The sequence below is a fragment of the Podarcis liolepis genome, assembly GCF_965112155.1.
Source record: "Podarcis liolepis genome assembly, chromosome: 7".
Classification (NCBI taxonomy): Eukaryota; Metazoa; Chordata; class Lepidosauria; order Squamata; family Lacertidae; genus Podarcis; species Podarcis liolepis.
The window spans coordinates 58,349,795-58,377,163 of record NC_139561.1 but is presented as its reverse complement, the minus strand read 5'-3'; the positions used below and the strand labels follow the sequence as shown (position 1 = coordinate 58,377,163).

The window sequence follows — 27,369 nt, the reverse complement described above, 5'->3', positions numbered from 1 at the left end:
GTGCAACATTTGGCCCTAGGGTGGAGCTCCATTTCTGCCTCCAGGCTGAGCAGCAGCGGGAGAAGTTGCAAAAGACAGATCCTTCGGAGAAATACCTTTGAGCCTTTTCCAAGAAGGCTGGTGAATGAAATGTGGAATGAATTAAGCATGTAAATGAGAGGTTGATTTATCTCCTCACATGAAATCTTATTGCAGTGCCCCCAAATTATTGGATTATTTATACATTTTAAATCTTCCAAATTTGGAATGTGGAAATACACACACATAATTTTTTTTCAAAGAAAACATTGTAAGTTTAATGCAAGCCACGTTTTTAAAAAAGGAAAGCAAAGGGGGGGGGGGTGAATCGGTACAAGATGAGTTTCCCCTCCCTTCTGTGAGACTCCTCTGCAGGGATGTACAAAAGAGCATCACAGAAACCAGTCTCTTGCTTACACTCAGGCCTTGTGAGAACTGACATGGCAGAACCTCCACAAAGACAAATTGCTTTACTGTGCAATAAATGCAGTGTCTTTCCTTAGCGATTGAGGGACTTAGGTGTCCTCACATTTCTTCAGGTGTCATTGCATTCAAACAATATTCCCCCTGCTGGCTTCTGCACTTGTTGGTGTTTGGACAGCAGCATCTGTAGTGGTGGGCTGCACAAGCATCTGGTCAGTGTGCCCAGTGACATCAAATAACAGAAGAGCCTGCTGGACCAGGCAAATGGCCCATCTAGTCCAGCAGCCTGTTCTCAAAGTAGCCAACCAGAGGCCTCTTTCAGAAAACCCACAAGCAGGATTCCGCCATAAGAGCACTCTCCCCAACTGTGGTTTCCAGCAACAGGTGATCGGAAGCCAGTGGCAGAGCTTCAAGCTCTGGCGGGGGGGGCGGAGAGCAGGCAGGGGTGTGGCTGGCATGCACCCTGAGGGCATGGCGCACCGCCCACAAGGGTATGGCACATGTCCTGGGGGGTGTGGCGCACCGCCTGCAGGGACATGGTGCCCAGCGGGGGGGGGGGAGCCGGGATGGCACCCCACCGGGATCATGCCGCCGGGGCGATGCGCTTCCCCCGCACTCCTGTTCCTCCACCAGTGTCGGAAGCATTGCTGTTTCCAACTGTGGAAGCAGAGCATAATCATCATGGCTAGCAGCCACTGATAGCCCTCTTCTTCCTGAATTTCCTTAATCTTCTTGTAAAGCCATACAGGTTGGTACCCATCACTGCCTCCCGTGGAAGTGGATTCCATGAGCTACGTGAAGTACTTTCTTTTATCTGTCTTGAATTTCCAATATTCAACATCACTAGATGTCCACAAGTTCTACTGTTATGGGGGGGGGGGCTTCTCTCTACCTGTTTCATCCATGCCATGCATAATTATATAAACTTTCATCACGTCATGTCCTAGTCACCTTTTCTCTAAAGTTCCTGGTGGCAGATACTGCAACCTTTCCTCACAAGGATGTTGCTCCATCTCTTTGATCATTTTTGTCCCCTTTTCTGAACCTTTCCCAACTCTACAATATCCTTTTTGAGATGAGGCCACCACATACATACATAGCATTCCAAAAGTGGCTGCACCATAGTGTTGCGTAACAGCATTAAAGGCAGTTTTATATTAAATTCCTTTCCTAATTATCTCTAGCACAGAATTTGCCTTTTCCACAACTGCTACACACTGGGCCAACATCTTCATGGAGCTATCCACTATGACTCCTGGTAAGTCACGTCCAGTTCAGATCCTAGAACTGCATATATGAAATTAACATTTTTTTGCCCCAACACACATCACTTTGCACTTCTTTACATTGAACTGCATTTGTCATTTTACCACCAATTCACTCAACTTGCAGAGGCTCTTGAGCACAGAATTTATTGCTTGTGTCCATAAAGCTGTCCAGAATCCATGGGTCTTTGCTTGGATATTCATGTTAAAATTATGTTCATTCTGTTAGATGAAAAAACCTTTAAATTTGGCAGTACCTGGGCTGCTCATGAGCTCACCACTTCATAAATAACATTTTGTAATCAGAGTCCAGGATTCCAACCCCCCCCCCCAACTCCAAAATGCCCCCTTCTTTCTCCCAGGCTTCTGGCTCAACTCTAACCCTCAGTCATGATGTCAGAGAAAGTAGCAGGCGCCAATCGCTACCACATGTTCGTTGCTTCATCAGCCCAGAAAAACAGCAACAGAAGAGGCAGCTGCCCAATGGACATGGTCCTCAAAGCGTTTCGAGAACGCTCTTTTGTTAGGGGAAATGCTGGATGCTTCTTGATAAAAACTGCTTGGGGAATTTTTTTCTACTCCAGCTCAACAAAACATGCTGCTTGAATGGTTTCCTCAAAAAATGTTGAGAACCATATCTATTTGCTGCTGTTCTTGGCTTTTTCTACAGCTGTTATTGATCTTCTCTACTTGTGCAACTGGCTTATTTCACCCGAGTCAAGAGAGTTGGCAGAGGTCCTCACAGCATCTTTCTGTCCTTGCCTGTAATCTGTTCTGGGGAATGAGCAACGCATCCCATTAAAGTCAGACCATGGCAACTATGAGATCCCTGATCACTCACACACCTATGGATGAGACAGTTATAGTGCCTGGACTCTTATTGGGGAAAGCCAATTGCCCCTTCATGCTGGTGGGTAGAAGGTCAGGGAAGAACAAAGTAGTGGCAATCCACGGGCAACACTGGAAGGAAGGAAAAATGTTTCCCTTTGATGTGCAAAAAGAAACAATTTTGCCTGGAAGTGCCAAATGTTCCATCATCAACATCGTAACTTATCTGTACGCCACTTTTCCATAGTAAACTATGGCCAAGGCAGTTTGCAAGGAAAAAACTACATAATTCACTAAGTTATGAAATGTAACAAAATTTATGTGTTAATGAAAGCATCTCAAAAAATATTCAATAAAATTAAATAAACCCCTTATAATGAATAATGTCTTACAACAAAATACAAAAACAGAATCACAAAAGCAGGAAAAAAATAACATACAACCAACATTAAATCTTGGGCCTAACAGAAGCCCATAAAACATTACCACCACTACCACCCCCCACAATTGTCTCCAGGCGTCCCGAGCAGGATGTCTTGCAGCACCCACAGGTCAAGGGTCTCTTGGGTACTTTCTGCTGAAGCAGCTGTGAGTCAGCCAGTCCTCTTGGTGGCCAGATGGAAAAAGACCAGCAGAGATGGAGGAGGAGGAGGAGGGGATGGAGGAAGAAGACAACTCTGGAAGGGTCATTGCTCAGTGTGGCAGTAGACGAGTCCTGGAGGTGATCTTCCCAGCAGCCACTGAAATTCTCATTCCCTGGTTGCAGACAGCTCCCCTTTGCATGCTTTCAAGTGCACACATGCAGCACACATGTATGTGAGAAATACTGTATAGTTGATTATTTTATTTAAAGATTTTTAAAATCTCACTCTTCGGCCAAAAAGGTCTCCCAGAGTGGCTTACAGATCAACAAACAAACACCAGTTCCTGTCCTTAAGGACACAACATAAGCAAAGGCGGAGGGAGAGAGGGAGAAAAGCAAAGTCAAGCACCAGTTCTCAGTTACGAAGTAGACATGGACCAGCTGGGATAGGTCAGTTCAGACACAGAAAAGTAGCCAAATCTCTAAGTAGAACCAGTGAAGTGGCCTTACTTCCCTTCATTCCCTTTCTTCTGCAGCCTGGCAGAATGGCTGCCACTAGGCGATGAGGGAGAGCCAAAGGCAGCTGTTCTCTCAGCAGAGCCAGCAAAGTAGCCCTGCTTCCCATCTCTCACACTGCTGCAACCTGACAGAGTGGATGCTATTGGGTAATGGCTGAGGAAGAGCCAGAGACCTAGTCTCTCAGCAGAGTCAGTGGAGAAGCAGCCCTCCTTCCGTTCTCTCCCTCTGTCACAACCTAATGAAATGGCATCATTCACCCTTGCAAGTCATCTGCCCCCATTTGTGAGCCGGACTAAAGTTCTTAGTGAAAGGCTTTTGGGATGGGAGAGGTACGGAATTGCAACAGAAGTGGGGAAAGGGGGAATCAGCAGTTCTTTATGAGCAGATCCTGGTTTGTGCAGCTCTTCTCCCCTGGGGCATTACAGAAGTGATACTAACTCTCCTCTCCCCTCCATCCCCAATGCGAATTTTGATTATTTGGACCCGGAAAGGGGCCAGATCTAAAGAAATACAAACCCGCCTTTTGCAGACCCACAAATGGTTTGTTTTAACAGCTTGGGTTGAATCGCCTTCCCCTTTGGTATCTCCAGTCTGGCAGTAACGGGCTCGCTGAGTGTTTGCCTAATGGTTAACATCCTTTCCTTATTAAGCAAAACATTTGAAGTGATTATAGTTTATTTACAACCAAAGTGGGCTTAAATGAGATCTAATTCCTCTCCCTTCTCCGCTGTTGGGCCTTCAGCCAGCCCACATGCAGCTGCCTTTGGGCAAGGAGCAAGACTGCGAAGGAAGGAACAGCCAGGATGTCTCCACCTTGTGGCAGGCTGTGAGAAAGCACCTTGTGGGGATGCACAGCATCAGAAATCCTGCACAAACCAAGGCTTCCTTCTCCGTCTCCCCCAATGGCCTTCTGGTGGGACTCAGTCAAACAAGGAGCATAACCTATTTCAGTACTCTGGTGGGTTGGGCGCTCCTGCCAAGGAGGAAGGGGGAGAGATGGGCAGAACAGAAAGGAAGCTCAGCTCACCACACAGATGTCCCTGGTCAAAATGGCAACATTCTCCTCTTGCACACCAAGAATGCAAAGGACCTTCCCAGTCTAGAACCAGCAACTGCACTTAAAGAGAATCAATAGCAGGTGCTGGAAAAGGCCTCCCTCTGCCCAAGTCCTTGAGGGTCTGCTGCTGCCGCCACCAGAGTAAAGAAAACTAACCTAGATGGTCTTATTCACAGTAAGGCAGTTTAATCTTCTCATTTATCCAAGAAGGTGGCTTAGAGTGGCTCTTTGGGGTTCCTTTATTCTGAGGCAGGCATCCCCAACCTGCGGCCCTCCAGATGTTTTGGCTCACAACTCCCACAATCCCTAGCTAACAGGACCAGTGGTCAGGGATGATGGGAATTGTAGTCTAAAACATCTGGCGGGTTGAAGGTTAGGGATGGCTGTTCTGAGGGGTCCATTTAAAATCCCATCTTCCCAGCTGGCCCTTCCCAACCACATTTTGGCATTTTCAGAAGGACAGAATAGTTGCATCAGCCCACTGCCACAAAAAGCAACAAAGTGCCTTCTTACGGCATATAGAGGCTTACACCATAATTAATTAGCGAGTCTCTAAGGTGCCACAAGACTCTGTTGTTTTTATAAGATTCCATTTGTCTTTAATAATTTGACCTTCAACATATGTCCCCTGATGGGATAATTCTATTACGTTCTCTGATGTGAAGGGGTCGTACGAGCAGAACCTGATGGTTCTATTTCAGCGCCACAAGTTGTGTGTTTTGCTCTGTAACGAATTCCAACCGCTTCTCAACGTCCATCTCAGCCTAATGTGTGTGACGGTTTTGGGTTACTGCCTCGGAAAGGCACACCGCCCTGCGTAATTGGTTTCAGGTCCGCAGCTGGGTGCAGTCTGAGACGGGCTTGGCTTTTGCTCTGCTGGGGTGAGTGGCACCTCTCAGGCAACCTCCACTCCCCAAAAGGCCCTCCAGCAGAAATCACAAATGATTCCTTCGGTGACATCGCCCCAGAGCGATTTTGTGGGGTGGGGGTGGGGTACGATCCAGAAATGTCAGCTGTGGGCTTGGCCCCAGAAATGTGACAAGGCTGCCATTTCCATGCACTGCTGGCAAGATGTGATAAACCCTGCCAGATCCACCAAAGCAAATGAGAACCCAAGCTAAGCATGTTTGCGACTATGACACAGCCATGTTCACAACTGGCCTGAAGGACATATTTCTGCAGGATGCGTGAAGATGGACAGAAAGCATTTGGGGCAGATAGAAAGAGAAGCCCCGTTTCCCAAACTTGGGTCTCCAGCTGTTTTTGGACTACAGTTCCCATCATCCGTGACCATTGGTCCTGCTAGCTAGGAATGATGGGAGTTGTAGTCCAAAAACAGCTGGAGACCCAAGTTTGGGAAACTCTGCTCTAGCTTCAGAGTCTGCAGACCCTCCAACTTCAACAGCCACTTCTTGCACTCTTCAGCTTCTTGTTGTCTTTGCTGCAACAGGCTGCTCTTCTGGCTGATTTATTTGGAGGCCACATGGAAAAGAGAAAGTGCAGCCAAGTGTAGACTCAGCCGGTGGGAGATCTGATGCTCTGAGCACAAGAGGCAGAAGCACAGCTTGTCGCTTCAACAGCCGCAACACCAAATGCAGGGAAACTCCTCTACAACTCCTTGCAGCAGCTGTGCAAGATGCTCTTGGGCTGCCTTCCTGTGTGTTGCCTCAAACCCATACATCACCTTTTCCAGCCAGAAACACTACATTAGTAGAGCCGTGCAATGTTAACAGTGACAGGTGTTTTGTGGGTAACAAGCACAAGCACCAGATGACCGTAGGAATGCACAGCTTTGACGCAGATTGCCCAGATGGGAGGGATCAAAGGCACCTGCTGGTCACGTGTCCTGCTGGAGCCCTGCACTGCTCACTCCTGGAGGCAGAAAGGGTGTGTTTGTGCAAGATGGTAAACCTTCTGCTGCCATCACCCACTCCAAGCTGCTTAGTGTATTTTAAGTATTATCATATGTGACGATAAAAATGCATTTGGTAAAAAGAAAAGAGATGGAAAATGTAGTAAAGGAGGACCAGGAGCTAAAAGCTATTTAATTTTAAGAAGTTTTTAGGAACCTTTTAAGAAATGCAAAAAGAGAAACAAGCACAGAGGAGGTAGAATAAAACCAGGGTGAGTTTAAAATGCTATTGTAATGACTTTCATCCCAGCTTTCAAGACATCTCACAATAAAGTGTTATAAATAATAAAATAAACCAATTATATTTGAAGGCAGGCAATTTTTCCCGTTGCGCAGAGGTGGTATCTTCCTCTAGCAGGTGTGCAGCAGGGCTGTTTAAAATACCAGAGTATGAAATGAGGAACAACCACTGACCTAATATGCCAAGTAAGAAAGGCAAAGGGTTTTGCTTCGCCCCATTCGCTCCCTCTGTAGGAAGGTCTGCAAGCGCCCTCAAGTGGACACACAGCATGCAGGGAAGCAGTAAGAACTCAATCACATTTTGTTATACAGTCACAAACACTTTAAAAGCTTAATAGTTTACTTCCATGGATACAGTGATGCCACAGTATAGAAACAGAAATATTACCAACCTTCTTCACAGGGCTGTTGGGACAGAACACTTTGCAATTTAACAGTATTACTGAAGTAATACATACAAAACTGATTTACAGTAGCTGACTGCTCAAGCCTGCTTCTCAAGGGGAACGGCACTTCCACCAAAAGTGGGGGAAAGCTGTGGGAGGGATAAGGCACAACCCTTTTCATCTTTGTTCCTAACAACTCCTGCAAGGCAATTCCTAAAACTCTAAGAGGTCAAAGGGAGTTCATTCAGTCCAGCATCTTGTTCTCACAGTGACCAACCAGATGCCCACAGGAAGCGCCAAAGCAGGACCTGCATGCAATAGCACCCTTCCCACTTGTGATTCTAGCAACTGGTATTCAGAGCAATAGTGCGTCTGACAGTAGAGGTGAAACATAACCATCATGGCTAGGAGACACGGATTGTCTAATTCTCTTTTAAAGCTATCCAATTTGGTGGCCGTTACTACATCTTATGGCAATGAATTCCATAGCTTAACTATATGCTGTGTGAAGTACTTTCTTTTTCCATCCTGAATCTTCCAACATTCAGCTTTGTTGGATGGTCCCAAGTTCCCCCAGACCCCTTACGTGCCTTTTTTCCAAACTAAAATGCCCCAAATATTGTAACTGTTCCTCATAGGGCAGCTGTTACATCCCCTTGATCATTATGGTAGCCTTTTTCTGAACCTTTTCCATTTATGCATATGGTGCAACTGCACCATAGATTTTTATAACAGCATTGCTATATTGACCTTCTTCTATCTTAGACATTCTTTCCCATCTGTTGAATTTGATAGCACTGTGGTCACTGTTCCAAATCAGTTCACCAACACTTATATTTTACACTCGTTTCTGAGTGCCACTTAAATGATGCACATTACTTCTCCTCTGTTTGGTGCCATGACCAACTGTCATTAGAGTATGTAGAAATGTTGCCTCTTTGTTGTGGCTAAATACAAATTCAGCCAGGCTACGTGCATCTATTCCTGGAAAAAGGGACACCTGGTTGATCTTCTGGAGAAACTACCCCACAGACCCTCACCCAGGCTATGCTTCTTGCAGCTGTTCCACTCTGGACAGCTACAGGCACAACAGGAAAAGGGACATTTTGCACTCCAAGTGTGCAACATCAAGTTTAATTTACAAAGAGACGCCTACCAGAAATGGTGGCATGTGGCTCAATAAGGAACGATCCCCAGCTACTGGTTCACATACTCTTCATTTCAAATCTGAGAGCCAGCACCAGCCCAGGATCCAGAATTGTGCATCTTCTGACTGCGGGGCTGGGGAGCTCCATCCGAAAACAAAAAGCAGCCCTGTTTAAGGTCTGGGCCTCTTCACATGGTGGTGAGCTGTCCCGGGAAAGCTGGCCTCTCTTGGGAAGATGAGCAAGTTCCATGTCCTCACACAGCTTCCAGAAAGAAGGAGACCTTCAGCAACACTTCTGAGAGACAGATCAGAAGAGGACTCTTTGTGAGGAACAGGTCATGGGTAAAACTTCAAAGCAGGGATACTGCAGGTGCAAAGCACTGTCGTTTTCTATAGGCCAATATTGGTTCAGTTGTGCACCTGTTCACAAATGATGGGCCTGTTGGTGGCTATTTGCCAGTGACTAAGACTCTCCCATCAAAATCTTACCTCTGCCATGAAACCTTGCCCTGCATCAGCACTAGCGCACTGCCTTATGTTGCAGGAATGGTGTAAGGATCACAACAAGGCAGTGTACGTGAAGGTGCACTGAACACTCTCCCAGTATTAACATTTAAGATACCCAAACATGAAGCCTCCATATTCATGGTACTATACCTCTATCCAGCTACTAGAAGCTGAGGGTTTGTGTTTGCTACTGACCCCACCTCATCGCCAAAGACATGTTCCACATTGGTGTCATTACCTTCTGCTGTGTTTTGGAGGCCCTGCTGTAGCACCTGCTCCCAGGCCTTTGGAAGAGCTTGCATCTCCATCAGATTCGTGTAGCTGACCTGAAGGAGGAGAAACTTGAGCCCCAAGTATCTTTTCAGGTGTTAAGGACAGATAAGCAGCCAGCTCAAAGTGGAATGACAGAGACTCATTTCCACTCACCCTGTTCCATGAAAATGGGGAAAGCCCAAAGGGCCTCAGTCAAAGGAGGTGGCACAATAATTTCAAGCTACACAAATCAGAGGGGCAAATGAGAGCAGCCCAGCACAGGATTATTTGGTAAATTTACATCTTGCCAGATGCTCTCAACAGGAGCTTTTCAGGGGCGATGAGAAGAGCTGAACTCCATGGAAGGAAAGGAGAGTGTTTCTGGGGGCAGAGGGCTTGAAACCTGCCTCCTCCACACTTGCACAGCTTGAAAAGTTGTGGGAGAATGGCCTTGGGGCTGGGGCCCTGCAACTCTCACAAGTGACAACTGAATCAACAGTGAGGCATCTTATCCAGAGCTGGAGGCAACAAGGATTCTGGTGTGCTAATGTTGTTTTCTTTTACTGGCTTGTGTTTCAGTGTTTATTGCTAAACTGAGCTGTTAGCTATCTTGGGGGTCTTTTTCAAGACAGACATAAAGGCTGCCTAGATAAGTATTTTAATAAAGGTCTGTTTCTGGAGAACAGGAGGACCTTGCAGATGCATAACTCTTTCAAAGGATACACACGGTGGTAAAATTCTTCAACATCCAGAAGCCACTCCAGCATGTCTGCCAATGAGGGGCACGATGCAGTGCGCTGGAAGGTTGTCTCCAGGCTTAGGCCATCTCTTGGCTGCTCACAGAGCCGGAAAACGCTGTCCACACGGACCCCAACAGTATCCCTCACTTTCTGGAGCTCCATTCTACACAAAACAAAGACCACTCATGTCACACTCTGGGGTGGTTTCCATAGAGATCAATCACCCAGAGAAACTACTGGTTCATTTTAAGTGTGCTAATACTGGCTTTCATCATACATTGTTACATTCTCTCTTATTTGCACTTCCGCCATATTGTCTGAAGGGCCTTGCACAAGTTTAAGACGGGGTGAGAATCTGGCTTGCACATCTCTGCTGCCCAAGCTCAGGTTGGAGGTGAGAAATTTTTGGCTGATTCTCTAAAACAGGCATAGGCAAACTTGGCCCTTCAGATGTTTTGGGACTACAACTCCCATCATCCCTAGCTAACAGGACCAGTGCTCAGGGATGATGGGAATTGTAGTCTCAAAACATCTGGAAGGCCGAGTTTGCCCATGCCTGTGTAGACAATTTAAGCAAAAGACAAACGTTGCTAATTTGAACAAAGGTCTTACCTAAATTCAACCTGTTGCAATGGGAACGGTGAGCTGAGCTTGGGCAGCTCACTAGGAACTGCCACAAAGCTCACTGGGTAGAGCCAAGGGAAGCCAGACTGAGCTACCCCATGTGGGCTGCTATTATGAAAATAAGTAAAAGCATGAAACTCCTTTTTTTAACTGGGAAAGTGCTACATAAATAACTGACTGGAACCAGACAAAGTCAGCTGAACTTACTTGATTTCAATGGGAATTAAGTTCAATTAACTTAAGATCTGGCTCCAACCCAAATAAATTTAGATGTACTTTTAAGATGCCATAGTTGTAAGTTATAGAGTAATAATATAGAATTGTTCATGCCTGCAAAAAACTGTCAGCTGCCAAATAATTTTGACGGGAACTTTTTTCACACTGTGAATGACCCAGAGAGCTGCAATTCCCCCTCCCTTCTGCCCTACCCACAATGCAAAGCAGATGACCTTACAGGTGGTCCTGCTGCAGCACCTCCAGCAAAGCCTCCATGGCACATTGCTGCTTGTGCCTCAGCCTCTCTGGCAGATCTGGGAAGTCTCGCAGGGGGGTGTTGGCAAAGGAGACCTTCTGGGAGGCCTGCATCTGCTCAGCCAGGTTGGCCAAGGAACTGAGAAGAGGTGTGCAGGCAGCTAGCACTCTCTTCCAAGCCTCGTGTTGCTCCTGGAGAGCACGGAAACACTCCTGCAGGGCACCGTGAATGGTGTGCAGGGAACTGGAGTCCCCAGAAGCCATCCTGGAAACAAAACACAGAAGTCAGGTCAAGAAGCAGCCCAGGTAACAAGACTCCCGCAACACCAGGCTTGGCTCAACCTGCCCTTCCCCTCACTTGGCTTGTCACACATCTGCATCAAAAACAAAGCAGACATTTCCTTTTGCAGAGCACCAAACATGTTTGCAGGACTCAAAAGAAGTTAGTTAAGTCATAGCAGTAGGCTGAATCAAAACTGATTCAAAACCATACACATGCAAACACACACACTACTGTGCATCATTTTTTAAAAAGAATACCTGGTTTAAAATGAAATCCTAGTTTAATACCAGGAGGGTGCCAACTATGTCCCTCATCCCTCAGAGTTTAGGTAAAGCTTTGAGGAGAACAAACACATCTTCCCTGCCTTTTTCTAAAAGGGCTGAAGGTTGCTAGCTGGGATTTCCTCATGCTATTAACCAAGTTAACAAACAGATTCTGATTTTTCATTTTTTAAAATTTCCTTCTCAAGTCCTATAGCCGACTGGATTTCCTAGGTGAACTTCTCAGCCACAGTCTATCATGCCAGTCATTTACAGTGCATTTTAATACTGTTTTCTGAAGCAATGCTAGCACAGCCTAACTGCTACAAGCAGATAATGCTCCATCACCAAGTTATCCTTATGGGTACTTTTCAGGGCCAGCTCTGGATTTCATGGCCTCCATGGAAAGCCTCACATTGCCATCTGCCCATCCCAACATACTCTTGATTTAGTGTTTACTCTTAGCAGGGAGAGGGATGGTGAGGATATAGGAAGGATGATGGTAACCTTGTTGTCATGGCCAGAACATATGAACTTTGGGCAGCAGACCCACTCTGCAGGGGTTGCAGAGCAATTCTATGGTCTGCCCCCCAGAGATTAATGGAACCTAGTAGATTCCTGAATGCTCGGCAGGCTGGGACGGTGCGGGTTTCCAGTGGATGGAGTTGGTGATACAGTCAAAGCCTGGGTCTCACTTTGGGGTGGTGCAGTGAGATGGGATATTGACACGATTGCTCCCAGGAGTCCCCTCTGATGTTGCAGAGTCTGCTCTGCATCTTGTTTACTGAGCTGCAGCGGCTGGTAGATGACCAGAGTGCAGGTGGCAGGAAACTTGTACTAAAGCTGACCGAGTGCTTGGTAGTTTACATAATTCTGGCTACCAAGAAGTGCTGAAGGCAGGAAAGAATGACAACTTTGCCACCTCCACTGAAGAGCCATCCAGCAGTCACTTTAGGTGTCAGGCCGCTGATCATACCAGAAGTGTTGGGTGGGCCTCTAGAGCATTAAGAATAAAGTTGATCAGCTTTGTAGCCTTGGATGCTGCAAGTGTCATAACCCCATGGTGCCCAATGCAGCACACTCCCAAATTAAAGCGAATGATTTCCCTTTATGCTATCCAGCAGAAACAGGAGGACTTTTTCCACAGTGGCTGCCAAGGCTTGAAACACTCTGCCCCGGAAGGTCCACACACAGAAGGTCCTCCTCCTTCCACAGGCTGGCAAAACCCCCTCTGATCCCCATCAGGCATTTGGGGGAGCAGCAGAGATGTCAGGCACCGCCCAGCAAGTGTCCAGAGAATTGCATCCTTAATGTTGCTCTTGTTTTATTTATTTTGAATCCCTGGTGCAAATTCATGAAGCGCTGCTTTTCTATTTTAACCGGTTTGCTCTCCTTTATCCACCAAGTCGGCAGCAAACTGCCACGTGTTTTCTCCTGCACCCTAAACTGCCTTGAGAGTTTAGTTTTCTCAGCGTTCAAGTGGTGTATTAAATTTTATGATTTTTTTTTAAAAAAATCATATAATTTATAATTTTCAAGACTTCTGGGCATGTTATTCCTCACCAGCACCTGCCTAGAAATTCTTACGAGGCTGATAGGAGGATTTAAATACCGAAAATATTCGGCATTTTGTAGGTGAAGCTGACACGGCTCCCTCCGCCCCAAGATGGCACAGGAAGCGCTTTGCCTTCCTTGGACGGAGGTGGTGGTGGTGAACAGGGACAATGCAGCTTTCCTGACCCTGCTTCTCTCCGGCACAAAAGCCTATTGCTGCCAGGCAAGGACCTACCTCAGCCCTTCCTCGCCGGCGCTACGCGAGTGTCGCTCGGGCCTTGGACTCCGCTGGGTGGGGAGTGGGGTGTGCTGGGAAATGTAGTCCCTTCTCTCTTTCAATCTGCGCTTGCGCGCTTTGCCTCCTCCCGCCGAGTTTCCATTGGTCCAACTCACTCTCCCGCGCCTCTGATTGGCTGGTTGCTCCGAAGCTGATGGGAAGGTGCTGGGCTGAACGGGCTTTTCGCGCGCCGCTTTCTTTCTCGGTTGCCATGGCGACACGGCAGCCGCGGTGAATATTGCCTGGCGACGCAGACCACACTTCCTTGGAGCATGTGTAGAGCGCTCCTTTCCTCCCTCTTTCAAGGCCAGGTTTGTAAATTGCTCGAAGTGAATAAATGGATCCAGCAGCAGCAGCATCCCAGGCTATGATTCCTGCTTCTGCAATGGGATCCCCAAAGCAGGCGGCCCAGACTTGGAGATCCGCCCACAGCACCTCCACCCGTTGCCAGGATTCAAAATCTACCTATTGGGCCGCATTCAACCCACTATAAAGCCCAGGCTCTGGGCCAGGTTTTTCTGGGCCACTCCTGACACACAGATGCTACAGAGAAACAGATCTGGGCATCACTAGGGAACTCCTGCCCCTCGTTGTGAACATTCTCCATGTTTCTCGAGACTGATGCAACAACAGAGCATTAGCGGCATCTTTATACTGGACCATCCACATGCCATTCTATGGTATTCTGTGTTTTGCAATGCGTCCCCAAATGTTGCCACATTATTGCCCTCAGAACTGGGACTCTTGCACTATCACCCAACAAAAGTGGAGCATTCATAGTATAAAAAGTAGTAGGATTTCAGCAAGAGATTACAGGACCCGCACTGACTGGGAACGAAGCAGTGCGTTCACCCTGAAAGGTCTGCAGGTGCAGTTTTGAAAGCGGGATTCTGTATAGCTGTCAGATACCATCATGAGCATGCCTTTGCTCACATCCTCCTAATATCACAGATCTGCATTCTTGTCAGTAAAGCCAAAGTTACCCTCCTCCCTCCCTTCGTTCCACAGAGTGGGGAAGGATGAAATCTCATAGATTCAGAGTTCACATCTTTCTACCCAGATGAATTGTCTCAGGCACATCTAGAATTAGCCTGATCCCCCTACCTTGCAGTCTTGATAACAGTTAGTCTTTGGGAGTCCAAAGAGCTGAATCTGTTGTTCTAGATGTTGGTTCGTGGTGCAAATATAGCTGTGAACCAACTGGCCCACCTAGTTCAGTCTTGTCTACACTACATGGCAGCAGTTTTGACGAGCTCTGTCAGGAAACATTAAGGATTGAGTCTAGAACCTTCTGCATGAAGAGAAGCCAAAAGCCTTCCTTTGGCTCCAGAGTTCGCCTCCCTCTCCATTTCCATAATACTTGCATGTTGATAGCAGGAACAGCAAGAACCTGGAAGCCTAATTCCTGCTGCAAAATAAACAAGCATGTGGGTGAGCAAACTGAGGAAGTGTGACTGTATCTAGACAACAGGAATATGATAATGTTATTAATGGAGGAAAATGCATCCAGCTAAACCCAATCTAGACTGTTTCCTTGCCATTCCAATGTATAAGCAATGCATGCACTTTGCCATATGTCTTTTTGTTGCTCCGGAATTCATGATGGGAACTGAAACACTTAATCTTCCAAACATAATGAGAAAGATAAGGAGCTGTGGCTGACACTGAGCACCAAACAGCCACCTTCGGTAAGATAATGACTTCAATTGTTGCCTCTCTGCAGAGCACCATGATGGATGTGTACATTGGCTGCAGAGCTATTTCGGATATGGCACAAAGTGAGCATTTATCATTGCAAGCAACTGTTGGGGCGGAGCAAGCAGCCTCCTGGAGCTTGTGCCATTAGCACACTCCCAAGCAGCTGTTTCTTGTGAAGTGCTCAGAGCTTCTTCCCTCTGACCTGTTGAGGGGCCTTTGGAAAAGCTAACAAACACAGTTCATGATCTTGTGCCAGGAGGCTGTTTTCCAATGTGATCTGGGCTTCATTGCAAAGAACAGGCTGCTGTCAGTCTGATTAAAGCTAGTCCAGAGCTGGCACTTTCTAGCCAAAATATAAGACACCCAAGGTGGGTTAACATTCAGATCATTTAGTATTCAAGGAAGCAAAGGATATGATAGCAGAAACTTTCCATGAATTATTTTTATCGAGAAAAATACCACAAAGTAGCAATTAACAGTAAGCCAGGGAAGGCTTCCCAGGGAGAGAGAAAGAGGACTTGAGAGTGAGTCCATGGCAGAGTTGCCCAGGATGACTTCACTGTAGCATAAATATTACCAGCTTAAAACTCAGCAGGCTTGTTCTTTTTCTCAATTTGAATCTAAGCTGATTGCATCAAAACACAGTATTTTCTAAGATACAGGATAGCTATGGATTGTGACTAAAGTGTGTACCCCACTTCCCAAACCAACAGTGGGAATGCACTGGATGCAGAGTAAGCAGGAGTGTGTACACAGCCTTAGAAAGGTAAGGAGAGAGGTTCAATGAGAAAGAAGGGAGAATTACTCCTTCTCTCATACATCCTTCCACTCTGTGTCAGGCGCAGCAGAGGAGGTGGTGATTCAAGAGAGCGCAAGGATGGACACCACCTGGGAGTTCAAGAATTCTAGGGAGAGAAAAGATGGGAGAAACTGGGGACGGGAGTTGAAGCCCAGGGGGGAAATGGCGGAGAGACAGAACTGTTTTTAGGGCATGGACAGACTCAGGGATTCTAGCATGCGAAGGCATATTAGACTTGGAGGGTGGGGGAGGCTTATTGCACAAAGGGAGGTGTCCTGGGAAAGCAATTTTGAGATATGCCCCAAAGGAGAGGCCTCTGTTTAATAAAAGAAAAAAAGGGTTTAGGCTACAGTGGGGGTTTTCTAGGACTTGTTGCATATCACCCTTCTCAGCATTCCCAGTGACCAATCAGTGGGTGAAGATTTGATTAGAACTGGAGGAAGTTGTGCATTTGTGATCTCGGGAGGTCCCAAACAAGCTGACTAGAAGATGGGAGTTACTCCTCTCTCCATGGCAATAGAGAGTTTCCTACGGAAACTTGCAACTTGAGTTGCTCTGTGTAGTTAGATCCTTCCTAGCTCACCTTTACAGGTAAAAAATAAACTATGGAGACAAGGTGCTTGCTAGGGAAGACATAAAATGGTGAAGGATTCTTGCTCTTGGGAAACATCGCCATGCATGTGTCTTTCAGCTAATTCAAGCATACTGTATTTTATTTTATTTTATTATTGCATTTATATCCCACATTTCTTCCAAGGAGCTCAAGGTGGTGTGCAGAGTTCTCCGTCCCATATTATCCTCACAACAACCCTGTGAGGTAGGTTAGGTTGAGAGACAGTGACTGGCCCAAGGTCACCCAAACTCCCCATCTGGTGAGGTGAACAGGAATCAAGTGATTTAATTTCTTGCTCTAAAATATATTATTCTCTAGATCAAACAAAAAAATTCAAGTTGCAGTCTCAGAGAGATGGTGCCTCATAAAGGGAAGGTAGTCGTTCCACAGAGGATCTGGACCAACTGGCTGGCAAGGCAAGTGAGAACCACCCACTTGTCTTTCAAGTCCAGCAGGCACTAATATTTTCAGTAGCCAAGAGTGGAGCCAATGATTAGGGCATTAACTTGGTTGGCTTGCCCAAAAGAGCAGGTCTTCTCCTTCCCAACGTTCATCAGTTCTTCCTGTATTCTTCTAGAACAAGGGACAGCTGTGAGTTTCTGCATTGCTCAGAGTTCTCACCTGCAGCTTCCCTTGAGTCTGAAGCCTCTATAGCTTGTGTGTATTGGGCTGAAGAGGTGGGCATCCTGAGGGAAGGAGGCCTCTTCTCCAAAGCACCGCTGGCATGGAAGGACATGGATCTCCACAATCCCCACCACAAAGAAATGTCAGCTGCAGCCCACGTGAGGTGTGGTGGTGCCATTCAGAGCAGGATGCCCACTGTCTGTGGTCCAGAGCTGGGAACACTGATGGGTGGAGCAAGAGAGCCCTCCCCTTTGGACTCCTTTACCTTTCAAATCTGTCTGTCTCCAGTGATTATGGAGTTGTAAAAAACAAAGGAGGATTGCAGAAGCCCACTTAAGTTAGTCTATCTAAAAGCAAAAGTCTATTTGGCAAATGCCACACTGAGACAAAGAGGAGTGGGCAGTGAAGGGAAAAACCCACCAGTATGGGAGAAGGAAGAAGAGCCTGGCTCACCCAGGAGTCCCTGCCATGGCCTTCAAAATTGCATCAGGATACCTGCCTGGGTGCCCAGTGTGGTCTCTGAAGACTAGCCAGGGGGTTCCATCATGGCTCACACCACCACCTGCTGGACAGCACACACAGATGCTTCTTATCCTGCTACCCACAACGTATATTGTCTCCAACTCATGAACTGGGAAAGAACCCAATGTCCAGCAAGGAAAGGTCCCTGATCTAGGACAGCCTAGAAGCCTGCCTCTGCTTCCACCTCCCATCAGCTTTGTTCATTTGGTCCAGAGTTTGGGGAGACTCCCCCATCACCCAATGCAAGCTCCCAAGGCAATAAAGTGTTAGGAGCTGTTACGGTCCAGGCCTCCAAGAGCGCAAGTAGGTATGCTAACCTGCAGCTTTGCTGTTGACTGAGATCAGGAACGAGGGAGGGACTCCTTAATTCTGCTTGTCCTGCAGAGACCAGCTAAGTCAGCTGAAGCTTGTGATACTTTCTCTGCATCCTACGAAGGCTGTTCTGCTTTGAGGAGTCAGGAACAATGGGAGTCTGAGAGAGAGCTGTCTGTGGCTAATGACTTCTGGAAGAGATGCCATCAGAATTGACTGCTGCAAGCATTTGGCACTCAAGAGCTGAGCGGGCTGGAGCTCAACAGCATGTGAGGCAGGATTCCAGTGCCCACTGAGATGGGATTTCCAGGGCAGGAGCCATCATCCTTCCACCCTTTAACCGATTTTCTTTCTGGCTGTGCACAGATAAGACGCCATATTGGACAAGGTTGGCATCAACACAGTAGCATCAAAGTAGCCCATAGTCTTGCAGTAAACCTGTTCCCAGTTGTGCATCTTCCTGCTCTTGCCCATGTAGCCTTCATTCCAGGTAGAGGTGGAGTGTGCAGTCTTCTCATCTGCCCAAGAAATGATGGAAGGAGGCTGGGAAAGGAGGCTCACTGGAGAAACAGTCACTCTACTGCCCATTGAGGAAATTTCAATAATTGGCAGCTTCTCAGAAGATGCATTGCTCTGAGTTCAGACTCTCAGGGGGCTTAAGGGTCACCAGCAGACCCTCTTTCTCAGTCTCCTCTCCAAGGTGCCATTGGGGTAGATGGGGAAGAAAGAGACCAGCTCTTCAGCTGCTGCAGAGAGGTCGCTCTGGGCCTCCCATGGAAGGGGGCATTTGGTTCCCACCACCTTCGTGCATCTCCGGGACATAGCTGCCAACATCATCTGCTCTCAGGTAAAGTCTCAGAGACGTGGCCTCACCAGGGCCAGTGGGCAGCTCAGGTTGGTTCTGCAGACACACACCGCTGCCCTGCTTTCACACCTGCACTCCGTGGCCATGCATCTGGATCACTTGAGCCCGGAGCGCTTGGATCCCACTTAGGAGGGTCTTTTGGTGTGCCACAGAGGTGATCCCCAAGCTCAGAACATCTCTGGAATAAAAAAAAAAGTGAGAAGCCCACTCCATACCAGAATCAGTCTGATCACAGCAGCTCACCTGGTCCCATCAAGCGACTAAGACTGGGAAATGGGGCAGTCAGATAGAGGCTGATGGATGGTGAGGAGTGCCTCAGCAGTACCAGAACCAGCAAGTGGGAACTGGGTGCAAAGCACAGCAGAACACCCCTGAGTTTTGAGAGGCCATAAGCCAAGTCAGTTGTTCAGGAGGCCCAGGAAGTGTGCGTCAGACTCCCAGCTGCCACCACTCAAAAGAGAAAGCCACCCAAGGATCAGCAGCAGCAGCGTTCTCAGGTTAGCCTGAAGCCACCCACAAAGCCAGGTTGCCGCCCTGCTCTCTGGGCCCTTCCCTCTTACAAGGGGCCATAGTTGGGTGTAGCCAAGCCTATGTGTGGCTGGCAGCATCCTTCTAGAGGAGGGGAGGTTCACTTACTGTACTGTCATCCTGGCCACTGAATCCAGGTAGCAATAGCCAGCAGCCACAAAGCTGTCCTTATACCTGCTCATCTCAATGGCTTCCAGCCACTCCCCAACAGAGCTGAAGTACGGGAAGGAAGAAAAAGGGCAGTCGGAGGGAGGGAGGGAGCAGCTGGCAGTCCTGGAAAGAAAGAGAGAGGAGCTATGTGGGGACATCACAGGAAGGAAGGTCTCATGCTCCAGCACCTTCCACCTCCCCCTAAGTGCAGATGTGTGTAAATACAGCCTCCGTCACTGCTGTTTTCTACATGGTCTTCAAGGTGGGAGGGTCAGGGATAATGCAGTCACCTGGCATAGGTGAAGATGCTGTTTCTCGAGAGCTCTGGGGCCTGAAGCATGTTGCCAAGTGTGCTATGGACTTGGGAGAATTTTGGTCTCTCAGTACAGTCCTTCTGCCAGCAATCTAGCATCAGCTGGTGCAGAGCCGGTGGGCAGTTTGCAGGAGCAGGAAGCCGGAAGCCATCTTCAATGGCTGTTATCACCTGGAAGCAATTGTTGGAGATGGAAGCCACACCCAGCAGGAGTGGGAAGGATGCTCTCGCTTGCAACCTTTACCAAAAGCACAACCACACCCACCACATTCCCTCCCACTGCCAAGCACAACAGAGTGGTGGAGAGGCAGAGGCCCAGGGAGTCTTAGCCTGCCCATTTTCTGCTCCTTGTCCACACCACCACCTCCAGCACACTGGGGAGCCACTTACGTCCTGGTTCGACATGTCCCAGTAAGGCCTCTCTCCATAGGACATCACCTCCCACATGACAATGCCAAAGCTCCACATGTCACTGGCTGAACTGAAACGGTGGTATTGGGATGCTTCGGGGGCCAACCATAGCACCAAGCTTTTCCCACCCTGGGCACGCATAAAGAAAAGGCATTGAAGAAAGATCAGAAAATAAGTAACAATAGAAACAAAATTAATTGCAAAAGGGACAAATGTAAGGTTCTACACTTAGGCAGGAATAACCAGATACACAAATATAAGCTGGGAGACACCTGAGTTGCCAGCAGTACAGTACATGTGAAAAGGATCTGGGTCTTAGTAAGCCACAACCTTAACATGAGTCACATGAGTCAACTGTGTGATGATGTAGCAAAAAAAGCTAATGCAATCCTAGGCTGCATCAACAGATTTATAGTGTCCAGATCAAGGGATGTTTTAGTACTACTCTATTTTGTTTTGGTCAGACCCCACCTGGAGTTCTGTGTCCAGTTCTGGGCGTCATAATTTAAGACGTGTATTGACAAGCTGAAGAATGTGCAGAGAAAGGTGACCAAGAAGATCAAGTTTCTGGAAACCAAGCCCTACGAGGGACAGTTCAAGAGTTGGGTGTGTTTAGCCTGGAGAAGAGAAGACTGAGAAGTGTTATGATAACTAGTTATCTTCAAATATCTAAAAGGTGGTTTCAAGGAAGATGGAGCAGGCTTGTTTTCTGCTGCTCCAGACGGGAGGGCCTGAACCAAGAGATTCAAATGAGAAGAAAGGTGATTCCAACTAAACATTAGGAAGAACTTTCTGATGATAAGAGCTGTTTGACAGTGGAACAGACTACTTTGGAAGGTTTTGAACTCTCCTTCTCTGGAGGTTTTTTAGCAGAGGTTGGATGGCCACCTGTCAGGGATTCTTTAGCTCTGTTTCCTGCTTTGCGGAGGGTTGAGCTAGATGACCCTTGGAATCCCTTCCAACTCTACAATTTTGTTGTTCTACAGAAAACACCACACACACACACCTGCCTCGTTATGATTATTATGTATTAAATCTGTATACTGTCCTTCATCCAAAGATCACAGGGTTGTTCACAGCATAAAAATACAAAATGAGAAATGAAGTTCAGGTCTTTCTTGCTGCCAGTTCCCCATTCCATTCTCTCTCTTCCCCACCTGCTACCGGAAGGCTGGCCTTTATACTGCACATGCAGCACAGCTGGATTGCTCAGGGGAAACTCTGTCCCAAATTCATTTAAAATGAGCTAGTTAACGCTCAAAGCAAGGTGTGTGTGTGTGTGTGTGTGTGTGTGTGTAGGGAAAGGAAGGGAAGTCCTGAAATATTCAGGCAATAGTTAAGTTCTCCTGCTAGATGGTTTACAATTAATATTTCATGAGGCAGCTTGTCACTTGCCCAGCACAACCCATTTAATGTCTTTCATCAAGGAAGATCACAGCAGCAGCAGGAAGAGAAAGAACAAGGAAGCCAGGAGGGCTTCCCCATTCAAAGCACAGGAAGCACCAAGGGGTGATTCCAATGCCCCTTGCAGTGCTCCCCTTATGCCTCTGCACATACAGCATACTGTATATCCGCTGCCTGCCTTCTCTTCTGCTTTCATCAAAATGCTCCAAAAATGCTCATCCTGGTGGCATCTGGAAGGTGTCATTCAAAGGCTTTGGTGTGTATTTTGATACTTAAAATGTTCACAGAATCATAAAGTTGGAAGGAACCCCAAAGGTCATACAGTCCAACTCCCTGCAATGCAGGAATCACAGCTGAAGCTTCCCTGACAGGTGGAAAACCACCACCATTGGCAGTGGAACAGACTACTTCAGAAGGCGGTCTTCCAAGACTCTCCCTTCCTTGCAGGTTTTTAAACAGAGATTGGATTGCCATCTGTCAGGGATTCTTCAGCTGTGCTTCCTGCATTGCAAGGAGTTGGACTAAATGATCCTTGGTGTCCCTTCCAAGGATCTATTATTCTTCCTGCCCCCTCCCAAATACATACCAGTGTGCTGAAAACCGTCTCCATCTTCTCCTCCTGGCCTACCCTGAAGCCAGATATTTTGCAGACCAGCTCCCCATTCACTAGGACGTTATGTGCTGCCAGTTTCTTGTGGACGTAGCCCATCTCGGTCAGGTATTTCATCCCAGAGGCAATCCCCTGCAGCATGCCAATCAGCTGGGAAGCCATGAGCTGCCCTTCATGCCGCTATGGGTGGGAGAAGAAAGACCCGTGAGGCTGGCTGCTGGCGCATCAGCAGAGGACTCTGCCAGGCAGGTGGCTGGCATATAGCTCATTCCACTATCGGGGAATGGTCTCACTCACCCGCAGAAAGGAGTCCAGCACCCCATTCTCCATGTACTCCATCACAGTCATCATCGGGTTCCCTACACAGAGAAACAAGAATCTAGTCTCTGTGTCTGTCTGTCTGAAAACCAGCTAGATGAGACAGAGGGCTCTATCTGTGACATTAGGTCAGAAAGATGTTAATCATGCACCGGTAGCAACATCACATGCATGTTCACACAGAGGCAGTGTTGTAGTGCTGTACTTCCTGCGCTAGTAACAAATTGGAGTAGATTACCTTTGAAGCGCCCTTGTGGGAGGAAGCAATTGCTTGTCCCAGTAAGGCAGTTCCATGGAGTGATGCCACGCAAGGAGCAATTGCCCACCTGCTTATGCTGTTGCCCTAAAACTCTCCTCTCTCAGGAATAGCCTGATGAATGAAGACCAGCTGCTCAATGAACCCTTTGCAGTGAGATTGGCTTCCCAGCTTATTAAATTAGCTACAGAATCCCTAAGCATCTTAATGTTGTGGGCTGGAACTGACACATAAATGAACCTTTGGCCTCCAGAGTGTGTAGTCCCAGCATTTCTGGATAATCATCCTTCTAAACCACATTAACCACCACAGACTCCACTGCAAGCAATTAAGAAAACCATCAGTATTCTCTCCCTGCCTTCACACAGGACAGTCACTTTCCTGAGATGGCTTTTAAATCACCCAGGCAATTAGGCAGAACTGCAACTACACACAAAAAAAAAAAACCCCAAGCCAGGCAGCGGCTGCTTTCATTTTTGCTGGCCACAAGTAAGTGCGTAATTATTCCAGTCCCTTAATGACTGTTAAGGAGAGGAAGGGCATTGGGGCATTTGCCTGCCTGATCACACTTTTCCCTGGTGTAAACTGTTCACAGAACCACCTGAACTGCCTCACAGTGTGAAGCCAGCATGCCCTTAAACACCAAACCTGGTGGCTCCTGCTGCTTCTCATGCATAGGACACCATGTTCCTAGAAGGAGCGCCATGTGCAGGAGGATCAGCAACCGCTGCCTCAATGCAAAGCCATCTTTTCTAAGAACATAAGTAGAGCCTGCTAGATCAGACCAATGGTCCATCTAGTAGGCTTCAATATTCCTTCAGTTTCATTGAATGTCCATGAGTTCTAGTGATATGGAAGAGAGAAAAATGTGTTCTTCGCTCCCCATGGGTGGGGGGCACAGGAGAAAAAAGACAGCAGGCTCTCTCACTTGTAGGGCTGCATTCCCTCCTAAGTCTTGGGGCTGCACACTAGCAATGGGTACGGCAATGAATGTGACCCTTATCCTTGTGCAGTAGGCGTGGGTGTGGGCGTAGTCAAGGGGTGGCAGGGAGGGGCAGCTGCTCCCCTTAATCAATTACATAGCTAAAAGGTTCTGCCCCCCAAAACAAAAGGCCTGCCCCCCCCAAAAAAAATCCTGGCTACGCCCATGGCAGTAGGATACATTCTATCCACACAAAAGGCAAACTTTTTTTACACAAACACACCACACCTCCATTTTAGCAAGGAAGAAGCATCACCACAGCAAGGAGATTCCCAGTGCCCTCAAGCAGGAACAGTTAGGGGCACTTCCTGGAAAGAATCCTAAATCAGCCTGAGGTTCCAGAATACAAACACAGAGGTGAAATCAAACTTGGGCATCTTCTCAACATACGCTTGGCAAGGCAGCAGAGGTCAGGGCCTGATGCACAGTCTTGGACCTCCCTTGAAGGTGTGCAACACAGGCGCTTCAAGGGGCTATGCAAGGAATGACTGCCTGGCGCTCTGAAGGAAGCACCATCTTCTGGTGTGCAAATGGGCAGAATCCATAAGTGCTTCTTACCTCTGGTAACAACTCCCTCCAAGCGGACAATGTTGGAGTGGTCAAACTGGCCCATGATGCTGGCCTCAGTGAGGAAGGTGTGGACCTGCTTTTCGGAGCAGCTGGCTTGCAGGGTCCGGATGGCCACAGGCAGTTCCCGCTTACTGGGGAGCTTCAGGCACCCCTGGCAGATGTCTCCAAATTCTCCTGCCCAGAAGAAGGACCCGGAGTTATAACCAAACTCCCTCTCTGCATAAGCAAGAAATCCACAGGCAACAGCACCCTCCCTCCAGACTCTGAAAGTGGAAAGGGAGCCACTGCCAAAATATGAGGCCCCCTCAGTCCCTCATGGCTTCCTACAGAGGGTTTTTTATTGGAAAAGGTCTAGCAGAGAGGAATGGCAGAGAAAGACAAAAGCTGGCATGTGCCAGTTGAGAAAGGGAGAAAAGGGGTGGGGGTGGGGTGACGCTGCAGCTCTGGGAGAAGACCCAATGCCATTGTTGTTTCTCTTAAATTTCATCTAGTTTGTGCTATTGTGCTGTTTTGGATTATCTATCACCTTTTATGATTCGGGACCCATAATTGTTCTAACACAGTGGTTCCTGAACTTTTGGGGGCCACTGCCCCCTTGGTTCCATAAATTCATCCCCAGTGCCCCCTTCCCTGTAAAAAGTGTTATTCGGAGTAGCAGTTTGCATGACCCACTAAGGAAGATAATAAATAACACAATAAGATTGAAAACACTAACAATTAATTTCACATTTACTCAAAATCTAATTAACACTGTTTAATTAATTCAACAAACCTGATTAACTTGATCCAGTGATACCAGCTTTTCAAAGTCTAATTTAACTTGATTCAGTGATATGAGCTTTTCAAAGTCAAATTCACACTCCAGTGCTCCCCTGCTGCCACCTTGTCTCCTAGTTCTACCCCCTGCCCAAGGTAATCCCACTGCCCCTATTTGGGAATCATTGTTTTAATTCCTAAGCATATGCAATCAGTTCCTACAGTTTATCCTCAGGTTCCCTGGAGGCTTCCCCTGCTTGAACAGTTACCGTATTTTTTGCTCTATAAGACTCACTTTTTCCCTCCTAAAAAGTAAGGGGAAGTGTGTGTGCGTCTTATGGAGCGAATGCAGGCTGCGCAGCTATCCCAGAAGCCAGAACAGCAAGAGGGATTGCTGCTTTCACTGCACAGCGATCCCTCTTGCTGTTCTGGTTTCTGAGATTCAGAATTTTCTTCTTCTTGTTTTCCTCCTCCAAAAACTAGGTACGTCTTGTGGTCTGGTGCGTCTTATAGACCGAAAAATACGGTACCTTGTTCAACCCACATTTTACCAGCTTCCTCGCAAGAATATTGTGAGGGACTTTGTCAAAAGCCTTACTGAAATCAAGATACACTGTGTCCACAACACTCCCCTGATCCACCAAGCTTGTAACTCCATAAAAAGAGAAAAAAAAGAAACGAGATTTGTCTGACCTGACTTATTTTTGAGAAACCCATGCTGGGTCTTACGCAATCACAACATCCTTTTTCTCAGTGCTCACAATTATCATTGTAGACAGTACTGAGCTAGGACTGATGACCTAACTCAGTACAAGGTAGCTTCCTAGGTTCTTTAAGAAGAGGAGGGGGCATGCAACATATGGAGAAGACAGCAGCAGGGCTGTGGCCTCTCCAGGTCAAGGGGCTCCCACATAGGTGCACAGCTGCCTCCCCAGCACAATGAAGCATGGAAGGAAGGGACCGTCGGGCAGCTTGCCCCACAGGCCCACTGAAAAGCAAAGGGCCTGGATCCACAACACTCACCTGTCCCAAGCAGCTTTTCCATTTTGATGCTGGAGCTATCGAGTTCCTTGGCAAAGAGAGAGACAGCCTGTAGGGGGTCTTCACAGGTCTTGGGGTCAACATACATCCTCCGGGTTGGTATCTTGACTACAATGGGGCAGCAGAGATGGTGTTAAGGCCTTTTGCCAACATTGAGGTGCTGCAAATTTCCCCAACCCGGCAGAATTGAGCCAAGAAACAAATATTTTCCCCTGCTCCTGCCATCTGCCCCCTTCCTATGTCTTCTCCCTCGTGGAAACCTGCCTTCCATGTCCAGCCCTTTTTGTCACTCATCCAGAATAAAGCTACTTTTGAGGCTGGACCTCAAAGAAACCCACTAATGTGGCAGTTTAGACAAGAAGCCAGGATCTCTCTCCTTACTGGAGAGAAAAGGGAAAACCAGTCTCATTTAACATCTTTCTAGGGAGTTAATATATAGCAACAGTTCCTTCCTGGTTGGAACACAGACATCTCTGCACAGACCAGGTAGATATGTGTGTGAGCAATGCTGTAGTTCAACACTTACCGAAAGTATCCTGTAAGTGACTGTATTAAAACTTGCAAGTTCATGAAGGAAATCAGTTTATATTTGATGCCTTGGTGAACTTAAATATTTAACTTGCACTGGACACACTTTGAAGGAAGGTTTGGAACTGGTGAGAAAAGGTACCATTAGTCTCACCCACTGGCCTTGGTTGCCTTTGGCCTTGACCCTCTGAGGGGGTCTAAAATTCATGAGCCCCACTGTTTGGTCTCTTGCTTTTCTATACAGCCAAGAAATCAGATGCTTTTGCTACTCAACTGTTGATGGCCTCTGTTCAATCTGCCTTGGAGTCCTCTGCAGGACCAAGCTGTAGCTTAACATCAGACCATAAGAAGAGTGTGCTGGATCATGCCAATGGCCCCTCTAGTCCATCATGGCCCCTATGGGAAACATGCAAGCAGGACCTGCACCCAAGAGCCCTTTCTTCTCCTGTGGTTTCCAAAAATTGGCATTCAGAAGCATTTACTGCCTTCAGCCATGGAGACAGAGCATAGCCACGATGATTAGTAGCCATCAATAGCTCTCTCCTCCATGAATCTGTCCAATCTTCTGTTAAAGGCATCCATTACTGCCTCCTGGGGGAGTTCTCTAGCTTAACTATGTGCTGCATGAAGAAGTGCCTTATTTTATCTGCCCTGAGCTTTAGTATTGAATCCAGCGTGCATTTCTGGTGCCTTCCTTCTACCACTCCAGTGCCAGTGTTTGTG

General features: G+C 47.4%; 2 protein-coding genes across 6 annotated transcripts in view; both read right to left on the bottom strand.

Moving 5' to 3' along the window:
• Positions 1-268: 268 nt before the first annotated feature.
• AIRIM (AFG2 interacting ribosome maturation factor) lies at positions 269-15,965 on the bottom strand. Of its 3 annotated transcripts, XR_014528136.1 has the most exons (6): positions 13,305-15,965; positions 10,956-11,237; positions 9,861-10,040; positions 9,124-9,242; positions 6,041-8,673; positions 269-5,961 (listed from the first exon to the last, which is right to left on the bottom strand). XR_014528136.1 is itself a non-coding variant. In XM_083511507.1 (5 exons), exons 1-5 carry the CDS (start codon positions 13,703-13,705, stop codon positions 8,633-8,635), a joined length of 1,023 nt encoding a protein of 340 aa, XP_083367633.1. In that variant the 5' UTR covers positions 13,706-15,965; the 3' UTR covers positions 269-8,632. The 3 variants fall into 3 exon arrangements, 1 of the variants encoding a protein (XP_083367633.1); XR_014528135.1 differs by having other exon boundaries at positions 269-8,673; positions 9,124-9,296; positions 9,367-10,040; XM_083511507.1 differs by having other exon boundaries at positions 269-8,673.
• Positions 15,966-16,553: 588 nt separating this feature from the next.
• Positions 16,554-27,369, bottom strand: part of EPHA10 (EPH receptor A10) — a 38,338-nt gene continuing 27,522 nt past the window's right edge. For 2 of the 3 annotated variants that reach the window (XM_083511451.1, XM_083511450.1), the window contains exons 10-17: positions 26,101-26,226; positions 24,310-24,495; positions 22,493-22,554; positions 22,172-22,375; positions 20,161-20,310; positions 19,748-19,941; positions 19,416-19,580; positions 17,393-18,957 (exon numbers count right to left, since the gene is read on the bottom strand). In XM_083511451.1, coding sequence (XP_083367577.1) covers positions 18,843-18,957; positions 19,416-19,580; positions 19,748-19,941; positions 20,161-20,310; positions 22,172-22,375; positions 22,493-22,554; positions 24,310-24,495; positions 26,101-26,226 — 1,202 coding nt within the window. In that variant the 3' untranslated portion in view covers positions 17,393-18,842. Of the gene's footprint in view, positions 18,958-19,415; positions 19,581-19,747; positions 19,942-20,160; positions 20,311-22,171; positions 22,376-22,492; positions 22,555-24,309; positions 24,496-26,100; positions 26,227-27,369 lie in introns of all 3 variants that reach the window. The other variant, XM_083511449.1, reaches the window with a different exon arrangement.

What these genes read in the sequence shown, in the direction of transcription:
- AIRIM (XM_083511507.1), bottom strand. Translation starts at nt 13,705, where the DNA reads ATGCTGCTGCTGCTGGATCCATTTATTCACTTCGAGCAATTTACAAAC. An exon ending in GAAGAATTTTACCACCGTGT is followed by an intron (nt 9,243 to 9,860) that starts GTATCCTTTGAA and finishes ACACCTGAAAAG; the next exon opens with ATACTTGGGGCTCAAGTTTC. An exon ending in CCTCCAAAACACAGCAGAAG is followed by an intron (nt 8,674 to 9,123) that starts GTAATGACACCA and finishes TCTGTCTCTCAG; the next exon opens with AAGTGTTGCTGAAGGTCTCC.